Genomic DNA, 21554 nt, shown 5'->3' with positions numbered 1-21554 from the left:
TAACATCATCTTGTACTACTTTCTAGTTTTTAAAGCCGTTATCCTTCAAAATAATAATTAATATTCGAGGCAATTTCGAAACCTCTTATGAATAATTCCTACGCATTTAAATATCGTTCAGGCATATGATATGATAATAGATTATAATCATAAATTTGTGGACTAGCCGCGGAAGTAATTCTTGCAAGTCGCGTTTGAGTTGATATAAAGCTTTATGCTTGTAAGCCTTAGAATTTTTCAGTCACGTAACTTTTTTTCGTCAATGTAATGCACCATGGAGCTGCTGATCAAACGAAACTTGGTCGGTATACTACAAGAATGTGTCTTTTAACTGAATAAAATATACTAACCTAGATTTTAAAAATGCAACATCAAGCGATCTTTATACTACCTTATATTTGGTAATTATCATTTCATTAGTGTTTTGTATCATACTGTGAATGTACCTGCTGCGATAAAAGAATAAGATTAACAGTTAAAGGCTTATTTATCAACGAATTAATTTTCAGCCCTGCATATTGGTGGACTTTTTCTTTCTCATTCTTCGCAGTTTATACTAATCAAATATTTGACATTCCCGATTATCCACACTGTTTCATTAATAAGCAAACTCGCATACATATTATTTTGTTGAATATAACTACATCTAAATGTTACATTCGTAATCATAACTCCCATAATTTTGTATATTTTTAATAGCTTTAACTAAGAGGTCTACCCACGTAATTGCTCCTTTTGGCAAGTCCGAACACGAATTTTTATCAGCTGACAATAATAATTGGCTTCCATCCGTAATATAATGTCTAGCTCGAACAATTGTAATATTGGGTTGATGGATTCCTCAAAAAGCCCAGTATATATGGCACTCGAACAGCGTTATGAAGTCAATTCGCTTAAAATTGTACCTAAATTTCCAAATTTTGCACTACGCCCATATTTAAAGAATCACTTAAATCCTTCAGTGAATCGAAACGACGACGTATACCGAAATTATGACGAAAATCGTAATGTAGGCAGCCGACGTGCATGCCAAGGTATAAGTACTCCCGCTTACTGCGATGCAAATAGTAAAGAAATCAACCGGCAAGTAAAAAACACAATTGAGATCACAAATAGTGCTGCAAATGATGAATGGTGTAAATTGGACTGTAGTTCATCAGCTGAATTTATGAAATCCACATCCCTAGCTAATTCCTATCCATCGGGTTGTAACTTATCTTGGAGTGTAAACGTATTCGAATCTAAATCAGAAAGCGTCAATAATAGCACTAACTTAAGTATGTCGCAACATTTACCTCCATTGAGTAATCTGCAAGAGAGTGCGTCTTGCTCTTTAAATAATCAAGGCAATTCATCTGATTACGATAGCCCTATATTATTGTCAAACGAATCTAGTGAATGTAGTGACGTTTTGGATGTAAAGGTCGAATTAAATCCTACATTTTGTATCCCGCAAAGTACCAACTTAGATGATGTATCATGGGCCTACTATCTGCATGAAACAGAGTTTAAAAGCAGCTATTGCCGAGGTTACGTCAAAACAATCGAGGAACTAAAATTTGTTCTGGCTCGATTTGAGGAATCAACCAAACTTTCATGGGGAACAAGGCAGTCATCTTCACATCCTAAGAGCTCCACAAGGTATAACAAAGTTTACTATATTGTAATAACAGTTATTTTCTCAGATATTAGCTGTTTATCAAGTTATTTAATGAAATTATGTCCCTTTGTTTACATTTAAATAAGACATCAACGTAAAATTTCTTTTAGATTCAATTACTAACAACCTTTTTATTACAGTAACAAATTTTAAGTATCCAAGGTTGCTCTTAGAAGGTACCTTACTAATAAATCTATCATTTCGTAGGTTAATGTGGAAATCTTCGTATGTACCAGATGATGGAGTACCCTTTATCAACATCGATAACAGAGCTACTGTCAGGGAATGCCAGTATGGTCAACGTCGGTCATCTACTCAAAGGCAAAGCACAGTTTGTTCGAAAAAGTAAGGCAACACACTACCCTAAAGGAAATGTTTGCATTTTCGATAGTCTATATTCTTTACATTTATTTCAATTATATTCTATTTATCATTTAAGATCAAGAAAATGCAGTTCCGATGACGACAGATCATCTCAAGATGAACTGGATTATTGTCCAGCTACAGTTATAGTCAAGAACGTGAAACGATTTCCTGGGTTTAGAGTCGATTTGAAGCAGCAGGGGAAAAATCTTCGCCGAGCAAGAAAAAACGCTTTATCTAGACTAAGAAAAGCTAATCGTGATGAAATTGCTGTCGATACAAGGTTGTATAGCATCCAAAGACAATATTACTATCTCTGTTACTTTTCGGTAGCTTTACGAAATTTTATAACCCTTATAGAAATCTCTGAAGTAGATATTGCTGATTTAATATAACTATTGTTTTGTTTTGTGTCTTCTAACCTTATACAATAATATTTACAGATACTATGTCCAGCTACCTTTACCTGGTGCGCACAAAAATCATCCAAAAAATACTGGTGACGTTGAGGATTCCCATTTTGGCGCGCCACATCATTCTCCTAATCAAGATAATGCTGCTCTTAGTCAAGGAAATAGCAAAGTTAAACGGAAATGGAACAGTATCAACTCAACAAAGCAGCAATCTCAGCATGTTAGTGAAAATTACGTAAATCGGATTAATAATCAACAACAGTTTCAAGAAACTACTTATAATGCAAATAAGGTCCATGTCGCCTCTTATTTTGCGGATAGTCATCCTCTCGATCGAATGATGATCATACCAGAATCATACGATAGCCATAGTATCAGCTTGGAAAGACAGCAACTGGTAGTTGATGGAGCTATCATTTCTAATGACTTAGACAACACTCTTAATCACGTACAATGGCCAGTACATCGACCATATGACAGCATCAATCTAGGGCAACAGCCATTACAGGAAATTCCTAACAACAGTGCAGTCTTTGATGATATGATTTTGTATCAATGCCACGAGTCATTTAAAACATCCATTGATAACTTACAAGATGATACAGGCTCAAGTGAAAATTTCTTAAAAGTCAACCACCACGAGGTAACTGCAGTGTAAAGATAATTAAATTTTATGCCGCGATGTAATTGATAGGATATAGCTATCTGAACCTATTGTAAATAAATTACTTATGGTATTGATTATTTTCCATCATTCTAGGGTAACCTCAGTTTGCTGCCCAACTTTGGAAGCGACGAATCTTTCTTGCCCAATAATCCAGATACTACTTACTCTTCAGTACCTGGAGAAACTGATATCAATAATTATAATTATAATGCTATGTCATTTATCAGGTTATCTAACATGGATCAAGCCATTAGATGTGGAGCTGAGAACTGGTATCCACAAACTCACCAATACTTAGACTGCAAAAGCTGAATGTTGGTATACTCTTAAGAATGTGAAGTATTTCTTAAAATTATTCTTGTATTAGTAAATATATTACATCCAAGTAGATCGTATGATTGTGCTATTTCATTTTAAATATGGTGTTGTATATGTGTGCAATGTAGTAGCATAACATCTATTACAACGTAATATCGTCTAGTCTACACATACATACGTACAAAATTCAATTCTAGTCTTAGAAAGACAGCGTATTCTGAGTTAGATGTGATGCCACGCCTCTTACATGCATATCGGTTTTTTTTGTTTGAAGCAAAGCCATGAAAATCAACATTTTTTTAGTAAGGTATCAGCATTACTGTCAGTAATTAATAAACTGATATTAGTGGTATTTAATATCGTTTTCTCTGGATACATAAATGATATTATATGATTTCAAAATTTTGAATGACGGCTTTTCTCTTCTTGTAGCAGGGCTATGTAATTAGATTTAATGTGTAACTAAAATAATCTACAAAGCGATCATTTACTAATTTTTCCATCCTCACCTTTTACTATCTAATTATTATTCGTATCAAAATTTAAATGTTATTTAATTGCAATTAATTTTTATATTATTTTTATAGTAAGCGCATTCAAGGATAGTTTAAACCAGAGTTTTATCGTTTTTCTGTATATATTCTCAAATAAACAAACCATGGTGTGTTGATATGATTAAAATGGATTTCCAAGTTTTCGTATGTAGTATACTGCATGTTGCATGGTTCATCTATAATTATATTGCAGTAGATTTGCCTATTTTACCATTATACGTCTATTTATAAATGTCATACAGAAGATGCCATTATCATACTCAATAAAGAGGATTTACATAACCCTACTCAAATAAAAAGCATCATCGAACCGATATGCAACTTTACTTTTCAACTCTATCTTTGGATAATAGTATCATGGAAGGATGAGTCAATAGCATCGAATGCGTATTAAATAAGGATCTTTTTACTCAAAAGTTAAATATAACGATATTCATGAGTAACGATGATCTACGCTTATAGCTACAAGGATAAAATACTATCGAATTTTATTGGATCAATCCACGAATGATGATTTGTAGCATTGAGTTTGAAATTAAGGTATGGCATAATATTTGAGTGTATCAGAGAAAATACAGATTCTGAAGCAAATGTTTTACTATATTAATTAAATAAATAGACTACCGTCAAAGGAGATATCTAAAACTAAAAACATACTTTCATACATATAGTAATAGATAACCCAACTAATCACAACGTTTAAACATCATTACCTATTACTTTAAGAACTTAAATAGTTACACACCTACATCAGAGGGGATTATGACTATTTGAAATTTACAAACAAAGTAAGAGGTTGGGGTAACTATTCCATAATTCTTTATTTGATAGATTCATTACACCTTAATAAGTATGAAAATAGAAGTATGTTTACAAACAAGGGAAATCTTAATTAATTTATTAGCATGCAAACGTACATTAGAAATTTATTCTGCTAATGTAGCACTACAATCATCAACGGGGAAACAGCTTGATATCTAGTGTCAAAGTAATCGCACAGTGGAACAAAAGTTTTATTGATTCATTGTGTATTCTTCTATTAGTATCATTATCCTATGCCTAAAATGAAACTTGTAAACGATTGCTTACTTTCAATTTTACCAATTTATTTAATAAATATCAACATAGGATCATGAAAGATCCACAAGAATCATTTCTCGAATATATATGACACGATGAATATGAAGGAAGAATTATTAATAATAATCATTTTATTCCTGACAGGAACAAAAATTACTATATACTGATTCAGATATTTCATATAGCTATGTAGAGATAATTAGAATTAATTTAAAGAAATTATAGTAATACTATAGAAATAATTTTATGTAATTAAAGCAACTGCTATTATAATTACCCCTTACTGAGTTGATCACATGTTATTACGATAAATATCCAATGGTTAGCTATTATCCATTTCGTCTATGCAGAACAGACATTATGTTGTCGCCAATACAAATCGGCATTTAATAAAAATGTTTAGGATAATTGTGAGTTGATGGATGAAAAAAACGCGCACATTGACATTTTAAAAATATTCTTCTAGACTAGACAGTGAAATAACCATACTAGTAATTAAAATGATTCTACATTGACCTATTCTCAATACTTCCACTGTTGTACTGCCGTATGAGATTTTCTATTACTATACAGTCTAAATTAGTGCAAAAACCAGACATAGAGAGAACTTAATCCATTATAGATGTAATTTATTAATTTTCTAAAGAAGCTGTTGCAGTTATACGCATAAAATCGGTAATAAACTAATGATCACAAAATTACGAACATAATCTTTTCAAGCATAATTTACCAAATGTAACCCTGAGATGGGATTACTGCTTGTAGCTAAACCATCGATATTTAATAAGACTTAAATACGAGAGAGATCAATCACCGTTATACTGATGAAGTCATTTGTGTATCGATCAGAACGAAAAATTTTAAGTATGGGTTGAATGTTAGACTTAAAATGGGCATTTAATTAAGTGATACGTGTTATATTTTTAGCAGTCTCAACTGATATTTCTATTTGAGCAACTCACTAGTGACCTGGATAAAATAATTGACAACAAAGATCGATATTACTAAGGAATATGTAACTGGTAAGAAATGAAACCATAATTTCAATTTAACTAAGGCGACAGCAATTGCGTTATATTAGTAGACCCTTGAATGAGAAATCAGTTCATTCACTTTCTGTTTCGAATTTAAAATTTGAAGGATCTTATTTTACGTTAGTTGTTTATTGCATTTGCTAGCTACCTTGCTTTCAGAATTGAACTTTATCACGATTTTTTAAATTCATTCTATACCTTATAGATGTTTTACTTTATTACATTCTTAATTCACAAGAAGTCGAAAGATTTAAATCCACTAATAAGCATCCAAGAAGAGTAATAGTTAGTTCCAATTAATTTTATAGACAGATCACCCCACTTACTACTTCAATTTAAAATTGGTAACATGGTAACATCACAAATTATGAATGAGTCTGATTAACTTTTGGAGGACTCTCTCAATAGAGCAACAGATGCTTTATATCCGATTACGACCTTACGCGATATTAATAGAACCTAATTTGTCAGCAACCTTCTCGCTATCCGAATAAACATTAATGTCATCTATAGAGGTTTTTACTTCGGATTTATAATGCGATAAGATTCAATAAAATGACATCATCACTTGTGGTCTGATAGTTCAAGGTTACGCTTCTAATAATTACAATAAAGCCATTACAGTTGGTAAAAGCTTTCTAAATTAATCCTTGATACTTCTCTAGCTTATATAATCCAATCTTATAGAAAGAATTACATAATGCTAATATCTCGCATTTTATCATTTGTTTACTCCCTTCTAAATTCAAGTGACCTTTCAATTGATAATAAATAGATATAATTGATTAACAACAGTCTGGTAACAACAGGTCATACATATTTTCATTCGTTCATCAATTATCACGTCCTTGGTGTAATGATGGAAATGATGACGGCTTCGCTAAGATATGCACCACGATTGGACTGTACCAGTTTCGTAAATGGTATTAAATTTAATATAAAAAAATTCACTCCATAAATGAACAATACAGCAGGGTCATATCGTCGAAGTACTACTAAGACCAAAGACTAATATATATATATCAATAAATCGATAGTTTAAATATCTTTTAATCTTATTTAGCAATAATAAATTGGTCTATGAAGTCACTATTTACTTCTTACCAACTTTAGCATAGTTATTCAGCTGAAATAGTCGTTGAAGAAAAATATCGTCTTACTATAACATTTAAAATGAATAATATGCCCTATCAGCAAATGAACTTCTTAAAATCAAGATAAAAAAATATATACTCATTCGCCAGTTCAAATTTTGATAAAGTGCAAATGAAGTGCAGTATAAGAGAACTCTAGCAGAAAAAGGACACGAATATGTCTATCTGACATTATGGGGATCTAATAAGCTAATCAAGGTACATTCTAGAAATATCAAGCTTCGACTCTCGTTTATCCTATAGTGATCAAAGGATTCGATAAAAATCTGGTTAAATTTTATACTCGAAATAATACTGTATTATTATCTAATTAAATGACTTTTTATAAAAATTAATTATCTTTTCAAGATATCCTACGTTCACGCAAAGTTCACTACATCGTTTCATTAGCAGCCATGATTAAAAAATACTTATAAAAGCAATAAGAAATCAACAGCGTAAATAATAAGGTGCTGACGAGCGACGAAGTCCTTTCGATACTTAAAAATGTGTCAATTAGCATCCATTACTGTCTTTGTGAAGCTATTATAATAAATGAATATAACCTATCAATTCGTACCAATAATCTACATGTACAATTGTATATCACAATAGTTGACTGAAATCATAAATACGATAAAAAATCACGCATTCATGTAAGTTTTACTAAGAAGAAACGTCGAAGCTTGATTGTTCCATGCTATCAAACTAAGTAGATAAGAGATAATTTTAACAGAGCTGTATAAATTGAGTGTGAGCGAATTTTTTGAAATCTCAAGACCACAATTCAGTAAAAATTGTTAAAGGAAAAATATTAAATTATAATCTATTTTGGTGCAAAAGCTTTTCCAATTCCAATAATGGCGGAATAGGTGGATGCAATACCCCCCAAAAATCCTATTGCAATCAATTCTATATTGATGGTATATTCAACTAAGGAAATCGGCTTACGAGCTAATTTTTTCTTTAAGATAAGGTAAAACAAAGATGGAAAGATGAAGGTTAAAGCGGTAACAGTTGAGCCACCAATTAATGATAGTACTGCTCCAAATTTAGGCACAGCTTCAGCTAGACCAAGCACAGCACCAACTTGAATAGTACGAAGTACAACACGCTGCCAGCAAAATTCTATGAATAAAATTTATACGCGATAAAGTTTATGTTGAATGAATGATTAATTGTTCTGCAATTGCATGCAACACATCTGATAGCTAATGCCATTTCATTTCATAGAATACAATTGCGGGTTTACTACATATACGGTACATAAAATCACATGGCTTATAAGATTTAGGGTTACAGTATCTAATCGAGTACGTCAAAATCAATCACGATAACATTTTTTTTAATAGCTACTAAAGTGAACAATAACGCTTAAACCAAAAAAGATTGATATAGTAATTAAGCATAAATAATTCACATTCAATTATACTTACTATTGGGTACTTTAAAAATATTTTCGATTTCTTGAGCTAATGGATTTTGGACAATAATAAAGCCAAAAAGAGCGTGTAAAGTAATTAAAACCTCAGCGATAGCAAGTATAGCACCTCCCCGACCAGATTTCTTCAAGGTTAGCAAGATATCGGCAGTTTCAGCATTTCTCCCAAAAATTAAAAATCCAGCTATAGCAATAGGGAGGTATAGACAATTGACCGTGGTATAGGAAATGAGAATTGATTGTTTAAATTTAGATGGTTCTCTCATGTCATGTTGAACAGTTGGAAAAGCCGCATGACCTCCGTAGGCGAATAAAATAGCACCAAAGGCGAAGAAAAAGGATGTAAACGTAACTGGCGCTTGAGGGACACTAGCCAAGTCTTGTGGTGCAGGTGCGATTAGCATTAAATTGATAAAGATAAGAATAACAGCAGTGATAGTACATGCTGCGGATAATATTCCAATAAACCAAAAATCCTTTGGGGTTCCAAACCACATTAAAGGTGTCACAAATGCTGCGCAAATAGCTAGCCAGCCAGCGTAACTGATATTGTGCGTATCAATTAGAGATATCAGATTATTTGACGCTAAGATTAAGAAAACAACACCAACTCCAAAAAGTGTTAAATTAACACATATTGATACTAGATATCTGCCAGCAGGTCCAATTGCTTCGTATCCAATCGACGGATAAGGATAACGATTATGTTCTCGATATTGAGGTAGTTTATCTAATAAAATATTCCAGCAATCACCTACCAAATAACATACAAACATCAATGACAATAAATGATTATATTGCATACTCTAACATCGTCAAGTATGCTGTTAAATATAGCGACATTTATTTTGCAACGGTAGCACTAGTGATACAGTAGCTTAATATTTTAACGAACGGCAGACTTTCCAACTTACAGTGCTGTAACTAGTCACACTCCGTAGGAGCAAACCAGGTTACAATAGATAGTTAGCAATTATGAAGTATGCGTATATACGATAGCGTAAAATAAAGTTCTGCATACTAAGTGCATACTGTACGTGAAATTATAAACATCATTTTTATAAGAAAGAGTAAATTTTTTACTCACAGTGTGTGTCTATCACAAAATACATAACACCAGCAACTGATGAAAATTTGCTAGCTAATGCAGGAAATGGATGATGTTAATAGTGCTACTATCACTGTGGTGCTTCTGCTACATTCTAGCCATTGTACGCGTATATTTCTCTACCATTGAATTAGCGAAGTTTGTGGTTGATTTTAACCTAAAATATTATTATGTCATTTACCTAAAATCTTGCCGGTGTAAGCAGACATGATAGAAGCTACAACAATTAATCCGATACCAGTATAGCCACTTTCCACAACAGCCTTGGGTAAAGCTAGCACACCACTTCCAGCCATTTCTGCTACAATAAAAAATGCGGTTGTGGCGACACCGATTCCTTTAGCTATTTCAGTAGGCGGTACTATGACGTTCATTTCTTGAGACATTTCTTCTATTGCAGATACTTCTGGTGAATCCAACTTTGAATGTGGTGACGAATCGGTCATTTAGATCACTAACGATATTCAAGTCACTAGCTAAGTAACAAACAAAATGATAGCACTGCAGTAATTAATTATCAACAGATATATGTTTCAAATTAATTATATATATTGTAATACAATGCAAGGATAATTAATTGTAAAATATCTGCATGCGTAGCTAATTAATAACACCTTAACGGTATCACCATTCAATTAGGAGATTACGAATTGACAGATTGTAATACTGTACACCTGCTAATCTTTTTACTGTCAATATCTATCTTAGTATAATATAATTTTATTTTTAGGCTGGCTTTTCAACCAGCAATGTAGTAGGATAAAGCAATTGGAGCATGTACTCGACTGTATGCTGTAGTGGTAGAGTATGTGTTGAATGTACTGTATATACAAAAAATAACACCAAAAATCAATTCTTCATAAACTCCTGTCTATCAAATAGAAAGGATCAATATTCTATAATTAACAGTATATACAAACTACTAGGGTTAAATTAACGAATCCTAAGCATGCAAAATAGAGTGAATAAAATTAAATCATTCTCTTGATTGGCTAAATTACGTCATGATGGAATTCAGTGCTCAACAATAGTCAATATCCTGCAGATAGCGGCGAAGTTTATATCGAGCTAGTGAGTTCATTAAAATCTATCGACGCTATACAAGTAAGATATTTTTGTCTTATGAAACAGATTGTATAAAAATGAATGGGATTTGGCAACGTTGCTTGTAATGAACGAAGAGAACTAGAAATTGACTGAAAGTATGCATGAAAATTGGAGACAGTAGCAACATTTTAGCTTACCTTGAAGGCATCCGCAAAGAAACTTGCACAGGCTTATTAACTTGGTACCTGTCACTTGTTGGTTAATATTGCAAAGTACTGTACTGTACAGTACTGTACGGTAGGTTGTTTTTTTGTACAGTACTGTACAGTACAATACTGTAGCACCAAGAAAAATGCGCATGTGTCATGTGATCCATGCGCATATGTCATGTGATCTACATGCTTCTGATCTAGCAGTAGTACAATGTACAGTACAGACGGTACCGTTCTCTGGTACACTGTACTGTACGTACTGTACTGTACTGTACTGTACTGTACAGTACGGCTACTTCTAAGACTACTTACTACTGTACTGTACAGTACTGGACATCCTACAGTATACACTCAGTGTACAGTATGATATACGGTTTCATAGGTACCGTATGCTGTAGTACAGTAATGACCGGAAAATGATAGGCCTCCACGTTTATTTTGCATTGAGGGCCGCTTTACTGTACTGTACTGTACTGTACGTCCCTCTTTCTTTCCTTTTAGTATCCAGTACTGTACAGTACAGTGTACAGTACTGTAGTACTGAGCGACTAAAGTAGCGTAGTCCCTGGTTCAGTCATGGACTACTATCACACTTGGACGGACAGACATTTTCGGACTCATCACGTCAAAGTAGTGTGGCAAACACTTTGTTTTTGCACTACTTTAGTAACAAGTCGGTCGATTTTGAACTGAGCGGATATTTTCTCAAAGAAGTAATATTGCTTTGAATCTTTTGATCTTTTTATTTGTTACAAAGTTCTGCTTGAAAACAGTTATATAAGATCATAGATATCATTTCAATTAGTACCGGTAATTTAGAAAGCTAACAGGGAAGATCCATAATAAGTAGTCATTTTGGAACATTTACAGCCTGATTTGTTCGAGGGAGCGATCAGTCCAGGTCTTCTTCTAGTAGAGTAGTAGTTCAAGGTTCAGTACAAGAATGATGAAACTGACTATTTATCCAGTCATTCTACAAAGTGTCCGAGAAAATCCTTCCTGATTTGAACTACAACAAAATAAAAAAAACGTACAGAACTTGAACAAATTGCATATCAAACGATAGTATAGACGAGTTCATTGACACGAATCCGTCATTTTACTGTAATCTACCGTAAGTACTGTACTGTACGATGCCTGCCATACTGTGGATCTTCCACAAGTTGCGTTTAAATGCGCATGGGCAATTAGTCGCTGATACATACAATAAGTCACTCGCTTTATTTGTGCATGCTTACTGTACAGTGTACAGTATGTGTAACTACTACTTCCAGTCTTTTACTTGTTACCTAACTAGCGCTGTAGTACTGTAGAGCATTATTCTCCAGTCAGCAGTATAGGCTCTGTAAACCCAGTTGTCAGTCACATCGAGTCACATCTGTACCTACTTACAGTACCCTCTCCAGGCAACAGCGCTACAGTTGTCACTTATACTTGTTTCTCATCTAACCTGTATTAACTGTCAATGAACAGAAGGCTATTAGCTATAACTTTGAAAACTGTGAACAGTGAATCTCTTTCTACAATCGTATCGCGCATAATAGACGATCAGACAGCCTTTGCTATCAAAGATGTCCTACCAACAAGAGCCACCCCAAATCGGCTTTAAAAACTCTGGAAGTTCTCGTCCCTTGGGATTTAGTGATGTTAGATCACCACATTCTGCTGATAAGAATCCGCCGATTGGATTCAAATCGAGCGAGCATCCAAGGCCTGTAGAAGCAGTTAGCATGGAATCACTTCATAAAGAATCGGGAAGATCTCAAAGTCCTGGTGGTGAAGGAAAGCGAAGGGATCGAGATATTGCTAGTGCAAGTGGAGTTCATACAAAGGTAAAAACAAAATGATTCTTTTATTTGTTTTCTAAAAATTGCGCTTGGTCATTGACGAACACCCATGTCGCATCGATATGCTATCGACAAGTATGCTATGTAATTTATATATACTGTATAGGTAATCCAGTTTGCTTCTACGACATTATACACTACAGTATCGTACAATTTGAATACTTTTGGTCGGTGTAGCGAAAAATTACTATTGCACACTTAGAATCGATAACTTGATAAGATGTTACCGACAGTGATGAGGTAAAACGCCCTACATACAGCATCTACTGTACTTTGCACAGCTCTTGAAACGGTTGCGATGAAGGCGAATATTGTCATAAACAATGTTACTACTTTACGCTCATCTTTGAACTAATAAGTAACTCTCCTAGCTCGATCTAATGCCTACCCGTGAAGAAAGATTATAAACATGAAGAGCGTTACAGTAATGGCAACTTTTCCTTATTAAAATTGACGTAGTAGGCATTAATAATTATTATATCTACCATTTCTTTTCCAAGTTAAAATGGCGTTAAAGTGACACACCAAGGTTAGACTGATCAATAAATTATCGACGCACAGACTAACCACTCCCAGTAGCCGTTACACGGAAAGACTAGAGTAACAAATTGACTTTGGCCGCAAAGACTTCAGTATAGGCGAACCAACGCTACTCGCGGTCATCGACAGTGGTGATCGTGATTCGGGCACGCCCGACTATTGAACAACGACTTCATTATAATAATAATTATTATTATAATATTTATTATTATTAAGTCAAATCGTTTGACATTCAGTTCAAAGCATAAACGATCTCTCTACAAACGTTTCTGGTGTCACTGTTGAGTAGAGCATGTCATCTTTTTCCTGTCATGTTGTAGTGAATTGAAGCCCATGTTATACAACATTGGCTAACCAAGGAAAAAAATAGAAAAGTAAAACCAATACTTAAAGGTCCTATAAATCAGGAAATATTACATTTTCAAGTAATGAATTGGAAGATTTTTGACGCCCTACAGTATCGCCATCGAACGCTTAGATACCAATGTTATCTGGCTTGTTGGTACCAGTCTAAATATTGTATCTCGAATACCCGTAGACTAGATAATGTGCAGGTGGATACCGTTGACAACAAGCGATTGAAGTAGTCGATGGCAGCTACTATACTTTTGATATCTTAGTGACTAGTCGTACGTATGTTTGAGAACTTTTTTTAGTGATGTTCAATGAAATAAAAGGAAAACGATTCGTTGAAGGCTCAGTAATTCTGTGGAAATTGCACTTACGACGAAGCGATAACTAGAAAATTCGAACGGCAAATGCAAAATTTATTGACAGTAGGGTACAACACACTACAGACCTTCGAGAGACTCTCGAGGGTTTCCACTGTAACGTCACCAGTTATGGTTTTTCTGTTCTCGTTATCATTCAACATAGGATAGTTGTATCGATTTCTCTCCTGTGAGAAACAACCTTAGTACAGGTTAAAATACGGTAGAAATGGATGAAACGACTAGACGAGACTGTTATGTTTTAATTTAACGTTTTCCTGCTAATCCTTAACAGCTTTTTAATCCTGGTATGAAGCCCTAGCCGGTGTCTGTTGGACTGTAATTTACATAGAATCTTTTCTACTATCATGATAATTAATTATCATTTAGTATGGCTCCATACCAGTCATACGCGCATATAATTACCGAATAATAGTGCTTTGTATTATTTGCCTTACTATTGGCATTATTTGGATAACATGTTGTTATTTCCTTTACATCGACTGTAGAACTTGTAAATTGATCAAAGTTAGGACAACATTTATTCGTAATCAGTAAATAGCACATTTCAGTTTATCATTCCTAAACAACACATCTGCACTTATTCGGTTCAAACAATAATAAAGTACGAGTATAGTATAATAAATACACCACAAAATCATCACAACCGCATGATTATTCATTCTTCTTCTTTCTTTTAATGCTCATTCTTGAATTGCATAGGAAAAGAAAAGCAATTCTGTCTATTTTAACGACGGCGAAAGAAGAATAGGTTAGTAAATGATCCATCCATTGAATGGCTATTAGAAATTAACAATTTCATAGAATACGAAATAGTACTAAATAAATCCACTATCTACACAGTATTGCTGATAGAACTTGTCTAAAAAAATGCTAATTGTACACCAGTTTACTTAGAATTGAACGCTTGCATTAGGTTCTGCTTCGTCGATTGAAGTAGTACAGTACATACCCAGATAGTTGTAGATTGTATAAGCCTTATCGCATAATGTTATTGTGGGTAAAGTCTTCCTTATCGTTATGATGCAGATCTGAAGTGACAATATTTATCATACCATCCAGAATAATTCGTCTGCGTATGACTGTAATTTTAGCCATATTAAATCGCTATATTAGGTTTCGATAGAACACGCTATTAAAATTGGATAAATCGAAAAAGATTTCTAGAACGATCATAATATAGCTTCATGTTATTGAGTACAATGCACTATAATTGAATATCCCGTATTTCAACAGATTGGGTTTTAACGTACAAAATCTCAAGCGATGCAGAAAAGGAGCATAAAAACTCAGAGAGACGCAAAGCATTTTTGGACTCGTTGCGCGATCTTGCTAAAGTGCAGTTAGAAGAACAATCTTCTGAGGTAAGCATATGATTGTCATAAATACAGATATTCGTTTTTAGATAGTATGTTGCAAATATGATTTATACCAAAAGAAATGTTTTGGAAAATCATGTAAAAGGGCTCAATGAAATCGATTGAGTAATAAGGTATTTTTAAATCTTTACTAATGGCAGGCTTCAGTTGATAAAGTCACGAACTATATCAAAATTCATGCACCTTGGACAACCCTCTTGGAGTACGCTGAAATCATGAGATTTAATATGCCTATCAAAGAGGTTACATCTCCTTAACTTAGCGTAAATTGTAACAACTTTTAATCTTTAGTCAATCAAGTTGCTCATTTTTCTATTCGAATACCAAACTCTATCAAGGGGTATTTGCAGTTTCATTTTTGCCATATTTTGTAATAATAATATACTGTACAACTAAGTGTCAGATTTTCCTGGGTAAAGAATACAACAGATAGTGTGTCTCAATTCAACAATCATCTACATTAACAGCCTTTGATCTGTTTTAGAAAAGTTATCTATTCTATGCTATTAACAGAGTGCATTAAATAATGACCATGAATTCATCGAGCCTGAACCAACTTGCCAAACGTGCCCTAGTCCATTTGAATTGGATAGTCCTTACCTTGAAAAGGACTATAATCCTCACTATACCTGTGCGTTTAAAAATTCTGCAATCAACAAGTAAGTCAGTAATAATGGTAGAAAAATCACATAGGTAGATGAGTTATGTAACCTTCCTAGAACGTATGACTATGTAACAATGCGTTAGGTTTCTCATCGAAGATCGCGATACCTTTTTCACCTCAGCTCAGAGAAGCGCTGTGGTTAGTCTTTACCTGCTATGTTTAAGCTATAACCAAAAGTTATGGCTAGACTATATTATAATGCCTACACTTTATTGTTATAATTGTAATGGAGTAATTTTACTGAATCTGACAGGTTGACTATATCCTCAAACGCGTTGATTATAAAGAAAATGACAGGACAAAATTTGGTGAGTAAATAATTTTTAAAGCATTGATGACTTTGCCTAGCGTTCTTTAAGTATTTATAATCAATTAGTTCAATATCACTGATATGCGTAGTACCTTCTTTGAAGTTTTTTATACCTTCATAATTATAATTATTACAATAGGAGCTTATCGCTTGATATCCAAGGGTGCTTTTGAGAAATCATTTCCTCTTCATGATGTAAAAAATTTTTACACTACAATTTAAGCTTTTTTCTACCTCTCGATCTTTATCCCCTAGAAACTATCAAAGATTTTAATCCGAAAGTTTAACTTTATTTATAATAGGGGCCTTCGGAATTTGGCGAATCTCTCCTCACTCATGCACCAGAAAACGATCGACAACTTCTTCGACAAGAATGGGCACGACCGGGAAGATGGTATAAATTTCAACCTCTCGATTTAGTCAGGTGAACGATAAAAGGGTATTCCATATTAGGATTATTTGATCTTTATGTAAGTTAACATATGCGGATACTAATCTTTACATCAATACTCAACATGTAAATGCCTTCCTAATGTTACAACAGAAAATACTTTGGTGAAAAGATTGGAATTTATTTCGCATGGCTAGGTTAGATGCGAGTAGATTTTGAAAATTATAAATGATATTAAGCGATAATATATCTCCTTCATCAGGATTCTACACCGGAATGCTTATACCTGCCTCAATCCTTGGAGTTTTATGTTTCCTTTATGGTTTATTTACTATGGGAAGTGACAAAGTCTCGTAAGTTTCAAACTCATATGAGAATAAATAGATTAACCACAAAATGTAAATCAGGTAATGTTGGCCCTCAAATTAAAACTATATGTATACTAAACAGCTCCGAGATTTGCAGTTATAACCTTCGCAAGCAGTTTTACATGTGTCCACTATGTGATGAACTATGTCCTTACTGGGAATTGAGAACAACTTGCAATTATGCTAAGGCATGTAATTTAATATAACAAAATTGTTTCTTTCTACGACAGCGAACTACGTAAAGAAACGCACTTAGATTAAATATTACGTTGTATGCCCTTTTACCTATGTAAAGTATATTGAATATATTGAATATAGGCCCAACACTTATTCGATAATGGTTTCACGGTTTTCTTTGCTGTATTCATGTCTTTATGGGGTATGTAAGATTCAAAAGTACTTAGTACTGAAATTTACTGGTTAACAACAATTACCAATTAGGACAAATGAGTTAATCGCGACTATACAGCAGTTACTTTTATTTCGTTATTTGCCGAGATTGATTACTGGATAGTTGATACTGAAATTGCTATACGTTATTTTTTTATAGCTACACTATTTTTGGAATTTTGGAAAAGAAGGCAAGCCAGAATTGCCTTTGAATGGGATCTTCTCGATTATGAAGCCGAAGAAGTACGTTTTTTCGTTGTATTATGTGTTCAGAATAAGAGCTAGCAAGGGTAACTAGTTCATTTTACTTTGTGTTATCAGGAACCATTACGAGCTCAATATGAAGCAAAATGCGCCGAAGAAGGCTCATATCGTGTTAATCCGGTTACTGGAGTAAGCTTTAGATACAACTACTATAGCCTTAGCTTAGAAGAAATATTAAGACGGTATATAATAGCGTATCTTGGTTACTCTATTCTTTTGTAATAGCACGAAGAACCATACTTTACTCCAACTAAGAGACTTCCTCGATATTTCCTTGGCGATATTTCTATTGTCTTTATGGTAAGCACTTTATATACAACTGATATTTTTCGATTCATTCTTTACATTCGTTATAATTCATACGAAATTAGAATAATTAATAGATCATAACTAATTCCGTTCGTACCGTTGATGTTATGGCCTAGTAACAAGAACTTTAATTTCAATTAGATTTGCTTAGTAATTGCTGCCGTTTTTGCTGTTATCATCTACCGATTGGGTATTACGTACTTGCTTTTACGAACAAATATTGCCCTGATTAGCCAAGCAGCTTCCATCTTTACATCTATCACAGCTGCTGCTATTAATCTTGTTGTGATCATGTTACTGGGAGTTGTAAGTGCCAATTGGATTGAATTTATCTGATACTTCATTGTTCTAAATGTCAAGTGCATGTGCAAACATATTTTATAACTAGCTCGTTTTAGTTTTCTCATGACTATTTTTCTATATGTTAGGTATATAAAATTTTAGCCTACAAGTTAACGGATTGGGGTGAGTAGTCCAGCTTATCATGTTGTCTTTATGTTGTCATATGAGTATTATTAAATATTTTTATATCGTACTATAGAAAGGTACAGAACACAATCAGAATATGATCGAGCCTTTACCGTTAAGATGTTTTTATTCCAATTTGTCAACTACTATTCATCGCTTTTCTATATCGCTTTCTTTAAGGGCACGTAAGTACGATATTTTTATATTCCTTTTAAAGTGTTTAGAAGATTTAGAGAGCTACATATCATCAATTAATTATTTTTTTATAACACTAGATTTTCTGGTAGTCCGAATAATTATAATAGAAGTCTTTTAGGTTTACGCCAACAACAAGTAAGCAAATCTATGTTTTTGAGCTTTATTTCAATAAGAAATAATATACTATACTGTACGAGACGATAAAATATATAGTATAATCACTTTTGCATGCTACATGTTTACATGTTTAGTGCTCTAGCGGCGGATGCTTGGTTGAATTATGTATTCAACTCGCGATTATCATGGTTGGCAAGCAAGCTTGGAATAACATTTTGGAATTTATTTTACCGTATGTATCTATTTAGGGCATTGCTTTATTCTTTTACAAGCTATGAGTATTATGCGTTTAATTTCTCTAAATTTCGATGGGTATAAAAGTAAAATAAAAAATTGGATTGCACGCCGCAACATTGACAAAGAAGATGATGGTAGTGAAAAAGATATTCCATTGATGGAGGAAGACGAGGACCTGCAGGAATTAGGCCAACAGGGACTATTCTTTGAATATCTTGAAATGGGTAAGTAGACAAGTATAAATTATGGTTAATAACGCCATCGATCCGGTAATAGGTTAACCTAGATTCTGTCATTTATTTAAATTAGTTATCCAGTTTGGTTTTATAACATTATTCGTGGCTGCGTTTCCTTTGGCACCTTTCTTCGCCTTATTAAATAATGTTATTGAGATCCGTTTGGATGCCTATAAATTTATAACTCAGTTGCAGCGACCCCTTGCAGCTCAAGCTCCCAATATTGGTATTTGTAGCTCTTCCATAATTAATATTCAATGTTATAGTAAAAAATCTAATATATTTTCATTGTAGGTGCTTGGTATGGTATATTGGACTCTATTAGCAAAATGGCCGTTATAACAAATGTATGCATTCTTTTAAATAGTATATAACACCATATTAGTGTATTTCAATTTAATTTATAGAAATAAATCTAAGTTGACTAGACTTGATTGGTGCTGTTAATCAAGAATCAACTTTGCGTCCTTTTAGGCCTTTGTTATTGCAGTCACTTCTGACTTTATCCCAAGAATGGTTTACGAATATGGTAATGTCAGTCAGTCTGGAACTCTGGATGGTTATGTAAACTTTTCACTATCTTACTTCAACGTCACTGATTTCCCTAGCAGCGAGATTCCGAAAGCAAATTTGTCTGGGCAGCTAAGCTACACCTCAACGTTTTGTAGGTTAGTTAAAAAATTCGTTTGTACACCATCGAACATAATTTCAACTCCACGGAATCAAAATAGGAAAAATTGCGATTCTAACATTATTATTATATTATTGTAATTAATAAAGGTATTCTGGATATCGACAGACTGAATATCCATATAGTTACAATCTGAACTATTGGCGCATTATGACAGTAAGACTTGCATTTGTTGTCGTGTTCGAGGTAAGCACCTATTATGAATAAACAAATATTTATGACTATGTTACATATGGCTGTCGCTATTGACAATGTGGATATATACCTTACGTCCTTATTAATATGGCCTTAAAAATGGCCAATGGTAGAGATCTTGAAATCAATATATCATTATGAAATCGTGAAAATTTTAATTCATATATCGTGAACGTTAATTAATCGTTTTAAATTATTTAAATTACAGCATTTGATTTTCTTTATCAAATTCGCCATTGGCTACGCTATTCCGGATATACCAAAGTCGTTACGATTAACTATTAAGCGTGAAGAATATTTAGCCAAGCAAGCACTTGAAGACGATAAACTTGTTAGAAATAATTCCAATGCTTAAAATGAAATAATGTAATCGTAGCTAGTACATGTAGGGGTGTTTGCTTATGCCGTAACTCGCATTTTTTCTGATTTAGTCGAACGAGTTCTATGCATTTGTTAAATTTTTTGTTAGCATACAGATAAATGACACGTATGAGTGTACAAGTTTATACAAAACTTTGCGTTTTAAGATTTAAAATTGGAGGTTTAATAACTTATACTATGCCGCTCCTTATATCGTATCCGATAATCATAATAATTACTTATCCCATGCTTTCATATTATAACGTTTCTAGTGGTGTTACTGTTACTAAATGTTGAAAAAAATTTAATGAATTATATATATTGTACTTCTACGCTTGTGCTGATTGGTTTTTGGTAAATAGATTTAGATACTTTCGCGTAAAGCAAATAGCGCCAACGTTGCTTTATTTGATTAGTCTAGCTTTAATCATATATAAGCTATGATAGAATGTTGTGCGTGACTTCCATCATGATTTTTAGCAACTTTTCTACGAATATTCGTCAATTTACTCGGTTGGTTTCAGAAGATTTATCCAAGCTATTTACGATAGTATATTACCTTTGCTATTTACTATAGCTTTAACCGCATGAGAATTGTTCAATACGAAATTAACCAATAACATGTAACTTTTGCAGTGATTGAATAACTGAATATCTAGGTCACATTATGTATTACTGGTCCGCTCTTAGATTTTATTAACTGGTTTTGTTATTATTTTTACGATAGAATGAAATTATAGTATACGCGTACGATAGTTATCATCTCATGAATGAAATAACCAATATGTTGACTTTGTTACTAATTTGGCAATAAAATGGGTTAAGTGTT

General features: G+C 33.4%; 3 protein-coding genes across 3 annotated transcripts; 2 read left to right on the top strand and 1 right to left on the bottom strand.

The window, feature by feature from the left end:
- Positions 1 to 859: 859 nt before the first annotated feature.
- Positions 860 to 4027, top strand: TRIADDRAFT_54263 (uncharacterized protein; the record flags this gene model as incomplete). The annotated part of the gene is made up of 6 exons (XM_002110848.1): positions 860 to 1641; positions 1868 to 2005; positions 2100 to 2306; positions 2467 to 3079; positions 3197 to 3375; positions 4009 to 4027. 6 exons carry the CDS (start codon positions 860 to 862, stop codon positions 4025 to 4027), a joined length of 1938 nt encoding a protein of 645 aa, XP_002110884.1.
- A 4021-nt stretch (positions 4028 to 8048) lies between these two features.
- TRIADDRAFT_22725 (uncharacterized protein) lies at positions 8049 to 10145 on the bottom strand (the record flags this gene model as incomplete). The annotated part of the gene is made up of 3 exons (XM_002110316.1): positions 8049 to 8350; positions 8659 to 9417; positions 9953 to 10145. The coding sequence occupies 3 exons, from the start codon at positions 10143 to 10145 to the stop codon at positions 8049 to 8051; spliced, it is 1254 nt and encodes a 417-aa protein (XP_002110352.1).
- Positions 10146 to 12601: 2456 nt separating this feature from the next.
- TRIADDRAFT_54261 (uncharacterized protein) lies at positions 12602 to 20720 on the top strand (the record flags this gene model as incomplete). Its single annotated transcript, XM_002110847.1, has 26 exons — positions 12602 to 12862; positions 14851 to 14899; positions 15385 to 15512; positions 15668 to 15769; positions 16041 to 16186; positions 16275 to 16329; positions 16445 to 16499; positions 16641 to 16696; positions 16804 to 16925; positions 17046 to 17089; positions 17155 to 17245; positions 17343 to 17452; positions 17811 to 17893; positions 17972 to 18043; positions 18140 to 18214; positions 18365 to 18529; positions 18652 to 18688; positions 18765 to 18876; positions 18967 to 19024; positions 19141 to 19238; positions 19328 to 19467; positions 19553 to 19705; positions 19774 to 19826; positions 19954 to 20147; positions 20260 to 20356; positions 20574 to 20720. The coding sequence occupies 26 exons, from the start codon at positions 12602 to 12604 to the stop codon at positions 20718 to 20720; spliced, it is 2703 nt and encodes a 900-aa protein (XP_002110883.1).
- Positions 20721 to 21554: the final 834 nt, after the last annotated feature.

The sequence above is a fragment of the Trichoplax adhaerens genome, genomic scaffold, assembly GCF_000150275.1.
Source record: "Trichoplax adhaerens TRIADscaffold_3 genomic scaffold, whole genome shotgun sequence".
NCBI lineage: Eukaryota > Metazoa > Placozoa > Uniplacotomia > Trichoplacea > Trichoplacidae > Trichoplax > Trichoplax adhaerens.
Note: the sequence above shows the minus strand (reverse complement) of the source record. Positions and strands in the feature narration are given on the sequence as shown.